A 5155-nucleotide genomic window follows, 5' to 3' on the forward strand; every position below is an offset into this window, starting at 1 on the left:
AAATATTTAAAGGGGATTTCATGAGACACAAAGTTATCTGTTCAAACCTAAAAAGCCATATGCATGGCAGTTAAAATTTTGACACACCATGTCATAACAGTACCAAGGACTCACTTCCATTATATAAATAAATAGCTACTGAACCACTGGTACCAATCGCTTTTCCTTCATAAACTACTGCTCATTACTCTAGAGAAAAGCACTAAATATTGATAAAGAAATTTTGTCATTTACTCAACAAATTTGGGATCCCTGATACTGAATACTAGCAATGTTCAAAATATCTTCCAATGGCAGTATAAAAATAAATGGGGAAATGTTTTTTTTAATAAACTCCTAAACAATTTTAAGTGGTATTCTCCTAAGTAGCAACCCTAAATTTGATTAGCTTCAGGGAAAATTAAACAATGTAGTAATTCAAGAGGGGGAAAGTACAAATTATGAATTTTTTATTTATTTTTGCATACCTGAAGATTGGCAAAATCCAGTATGTGAAGACAGCACTAAATTTTCAGTCACGGGCTTAATTTTCTGTTCATCACTGCTTCCCTCGCCTATAGAATTCTGATCATCATCTTCTACATCAGAAGATGAGGATGTAATGTCGGCTTGCTTCCTTTTAGTGCTTGTTCTCAGGGAGTTTCTCTTTTCTCCTTGACAATGACTGCCTTCTTTTAGATGAAGTTCTTTGCTTCTTCTTTTTATTATCTTCAGAACTTTCCTCAGCATCAGATGATGATGAGCCACTTTGTATTTCCTTAGTATTTCTCTTTGAACTTAAATTTCTTCTTTCCCTCAATTCTATTCTTTTCAATCTCTTATCAGAAGAGTTACAACCATCTTCTTTCATGGAATATTTCTCAGTATCAGATGATGAACAATCTTGTCTCTTCCTTGAACTCTTTCCAAGCAACTTGCACCTTTTCTTCTCTCTACCATATGCTCCATTCTTACTCTTTTTATCCTCTGAAGAGTCACAACTATCTCCTTTCCCTGTTGATTTCTCAGCACAATCAGATAATTCATCCTTCTTTTTAGAAGTTTTATCTCTTATTTTTTTACTTTTCTTTTCTCCATCAGTTGTTTCATTCTTATTTTGTTTTATGCCCTTAGGAAAATGACAAATTTCTTCTCGCTCAGGTAACTTCTCAGTGCCATCAGATGAAGATTCATACTGTTGTTCCATTTTAATTACTTTTTTCTTAAAGTCTGAAATTTCCTTTTATCTTCAGCTCCCTTTTGCTCTGCTTTTATCATCTTCAGAAGTTTCATCACTCTGGTCTTTCTTTAGGAATTTCTCGGCAATATCAGATAAACCATCCTGTACTTTTTTACATGTTTTGGTTTTGAGATGCTTGCTCTTTTCTTTAGTTTCAGCAACTTTTCTGACTTCCAAAGAAGTAAAACTCTCCTCTTTGCCAGAAAGCTTATCGACACCATCAGAGGAAGCACTTGCTTGCTGCTTCTTAGGAAGTCGATCTCTTAATTCCATGATGGTCGTGTCTTTATCAACTGTGCCTTCTGCTGAAGAGAAATTCTCTCTGTCTTGTTTCCTTTCAGCATCATCAGATGATCCTTCTTGCGAGGTCTTCAAACCTTTGTGCCCTTGATTATCCATTCCTTTTTTGCTGTGTTTTTCATCTTCGGAAGAGTCAAAATCTTTTGTATTTGGAATTCTTTTTTTGGTGGTTCTGGCAGCACCGATTTTACTCATGCTCTTTATCTCTTTTTCTAATTCTGAGTCATAATTAGAAGACTCAGACTGGGTTTGTCGTTTCTTTTTAGAAGTTATAGCGCTCTTAGCTGATTTGCCTTTTTTAGTATCAAAATCTGAGCCAGATGTAGAACTTTTCGTTTCCTTTTCCTTTATCATCTTTCCCAACCTGAGTCTTTAAATCATACAAAGTCTTATGGTTTGTATGAATTTCATTAACATCAGTATCTGAAGAAGAACTGTGACTCATCCTGCTTACCTCTTTGAGGATTGCTAGCATTTCATCAGAATCTGAATTTTGATCCACAGTCTCTGATTGCTTAGATTTTGCCAATTTATTAGGTTTAGGATTATCTATAGCACTGTCAGAAGAATTTCGCTTATCCTTTTTTCTCACTGGAACGGGTAGTTTTTGTTTCTCCTTAACTGTTTCATTACATTCTTCATCTGAATTAGATGTTACAGGGTTGGTTTCTGTCTGTCGCCTCAAGGGTGTAGTCTTGACACGTGGGGATCTTCGAAGATCAGATTCCTCTAAAAGTAATGAAACTTCATTTTCAACCAAATGCTCATTATCACTGTTTTCCTGTCCAAGTCCACATTTCTCTAACTTGGGGTTCAGACCACAACTTTTATAGCCATCTTTATCTTGTGGAACTTCCTGACAATCAGCACCTTTAATTGGGGAATTAGAAAGGGAAACAGGGGTGAGTTTAACATATAATTCTTTTGTTACTTTAGCTGTAGTTTTTGATTTAATACCTCCTCCGTTGTCTTTTGAAGAAATATTTAATTTTACAGATGCACTCTCCAGTTCTTGTTCAGTTCCACTGCTGCCATCCCCTTGATGATCAACTGAACTCTGAACTTCCATAGCAGTCTCAAGATTCTCAAAAATGTCTTCTGGAACTGAGGAAGGAACAGATACAATATCCATGTCTAAGTCTTCCGAAGTGTTGGCAGGTTCATACTGAGGTTCTTCTTTTCTATCAGATTTCTTATGTTCACCACCAGTACTTTTATTTGCTCTTTGTTCCTCTGTTGGAACATTTTGATCCATGTGCTCACTATCTACCTGTTTTCTTGAAAGTTTAGCTTCTGACTTTGAAATATCCTTCCTTTCCAAAGCACAAGGTTTTTCTCCTTTTCGTGCTTTTGTTTCAAACTTAGCATCTATGACTTTATGCTCTTTGGTATTTTTCTCTTTATTTACAGCATCCAACACTCGAAACTCCGAATTTAAGTCTTCTTCCAATGCAAGATGAGCCTTCTTAATATCAGCCAACACAGACTTAAAAGCCTTAAGCTGACGTAATTTTGTAGCAGAACTGATTTCTGAATTATCTGTTGCCTGCTTTAAAAATTTAACATAACTGGAGTTCATGTTGGCTGTGGTCTCGATCAGTTTTTTTGCCTTCTTAATCATCTCTTTGGGCACAATTAGTGCGGAATAAGAGTAGGTTACAGAGCCAGAACAGGAATCATCTAATTTCTTTTCTTCTCCATTACAATTTGAACTAGCCTTCTTTGGAGAAAATCTGGATGTATGTTCATATACTTTATTACTCTTTTCACTGTCAACTTTTATCTTCTTCTTATTTTGCTGCAACAACTGTTCCAAATTCTCAAATACGCTGTTACATGCAGTGACCAAGTCCAACAAAGGCTCTGGGTGACAAATGTAGCAATACCATTGGTTGTTTTCATCCATTATTGTGGACAACTCCTTTCGACCAAGGTTGCGTAGAATGCATTTCTTGCAGAAAGCATTATGGCAAAAGTCACAACAAATCAAGTTTCCACCTTCCGCACACCATCTGAAATGTTTTAAAGATTAAAACATTATTCCCTTCTTTCAGGAAACTGACAAGATAGGTAAAAAAATAAAAATAAACACTATTCCCAACGAAACTCATTTTAATCTCTTTGTTATAATGCAATTTAAATTTTACTGCCAGTAATTTTAGTAGTAATTTATGTCATCTGCTTATTATTTACTAGAAACTTCAAGTAGACATAAACCTAGGGTTTGATGGAAAATAACAACCTTTCATTAAAGACATCAATGATGATACTATGAAAGACAAACCTCATAAAAGATTATGTAACAATTCCTCCCAAAAGTAGGAAACACTGAATGTTAACTCATCTATATTACCTACCTACATTGTTCATCCATTCCATCTGAGTCACGGCTAATATCATCACTCATGTAATACTTAAAGCAATTCTATTAAAAGAAAAGAGGAAGGGGAAATTTAATTCAAAATTGATAACATTCATAAAGGACAAAAACTTTACTTTTTTAAGTAATTAAAAACACTGGGGAAAATCTCCAGGACACTGGTATGGGCAAAGATTTATTGAGCAATATCACACAAGTTCAGGCAACCAAAGCGAAAATTGGCAAATGAGATCACATCAAGTTAAAAAGCTTCTGCACAGCAAGGATACAATCAACAAAACGAAAAGACAACCCACAGAATGGGAGAACATTTTGCAAAGTGCCCATCTGACAATGGATTAATAATCACAATATATAAAGAGCTCCAACAACTCTATACGAAAAAAATCAAATAATCCAATCAAAAAATGGGCAAAAGATTAGACTGGACATTTCTCCAAAGAATACATACAAATGACAAATAGACATATGAAAAGCTGCTCACCATCACTGATTATCAGAGAAATGTTAATCAAAACTATAGTAAGATATCATCTCACCCCAGTTTAAATGGCTTATATCCAAAAGACAGGCAATAACAAATGCTGGCAAGGATGTGGAGAAAAGGCAACACTTGTGTACTGTTGGTAGGAATGTAAATGAATACAATCACTATAGAAAACAGTTTGGAGTTTCCTCAAAAACACTAAAAATTGAGATACCGTATGATCCAGCAATCCACCTGCTGGGTATATACACAAAAGAAAGGAAATGAGTTTATCAAAGAGATACTAGCACTCCTATGATTGTTGGGCCACTGTTTACAACAGCAAAGATCTGGAAGCAACCTAAGTGCCCATCAACAGATAAATAAATAAATAAATAAAATGTGATACATATACACAATGGAGTACTATTCAGTCATAAGAAAGAATGAGATCCCATCATTTGCATCAACATGGATGGAACTGGAGATCATTATATTAAGTGAAATAAGCCAGGCACAGAACGACAAACATTGTATGTTGTCACTTTATAAGTGGGATCTAAAACTCAAAACAATTGAACTCATGGATGAGCTAATGAAGGATGTCATGAAGGATGGTTACAAGAAGCTGGGAAAGGTAGTGAGGGAATAGGGAGGAGGTGGGGATGGTTAATGGGTACAAAAAAATACAAAGAATAAGACCTACTATTTAATAGCACAATAGGGTGACTACAGTCAATAGCAACTTAATTGTACATTTTTAAATAACTTAAAGAATGTAATTAGATTG

At 35.1% G+C, this 5155-nt stretch overlaps 1 protein-coding gene across 1 annotated transcript in view; it reads right to left on the reverse strand.

Moving 5' to 3' along the window:
* Window positions 1-5155, reverse strand: part of LOC108519216 (transcriptional regulator ATRX-like) — a gene marked incomplete at its 5' end in the record, with an annotated part of 27232 nt that overhangs the window by 6109 nt on the left and 15968 nt on the right. Inside the window, 5 exon segments of the mRNA XM_017858058.1 lie at window positions 468-652; window positions 654-1859; window positions 1861-2389; window positions 2477-3531; window positions 3877-3944. Of these exon segments, the coding sequence (XP_017713547.1) occupies window positions 468-652; window positions 654-1859; window positions 1861-2389; window positions 2477-3531; window positions 3877-3944 (3043 nt within the window).

This window comes from Rhinopithecus bieti, unplaced genomic scaffold (genome assembly GCF_001698545.2).
Source record: "Rhinopithecus bieti isolate Rb0 unplaced genomic scaffold, ASM169854v2 scaffold_48428, whole genome shotgun sequence".
Classification (NCBI taxonomy): domain Eukaryota; kingdom Metazoa; phylum Chordata; class Mammalia; order Primates; family Cercopithecidae; genus Rhinopithecus; species Rhinopithecus bieti.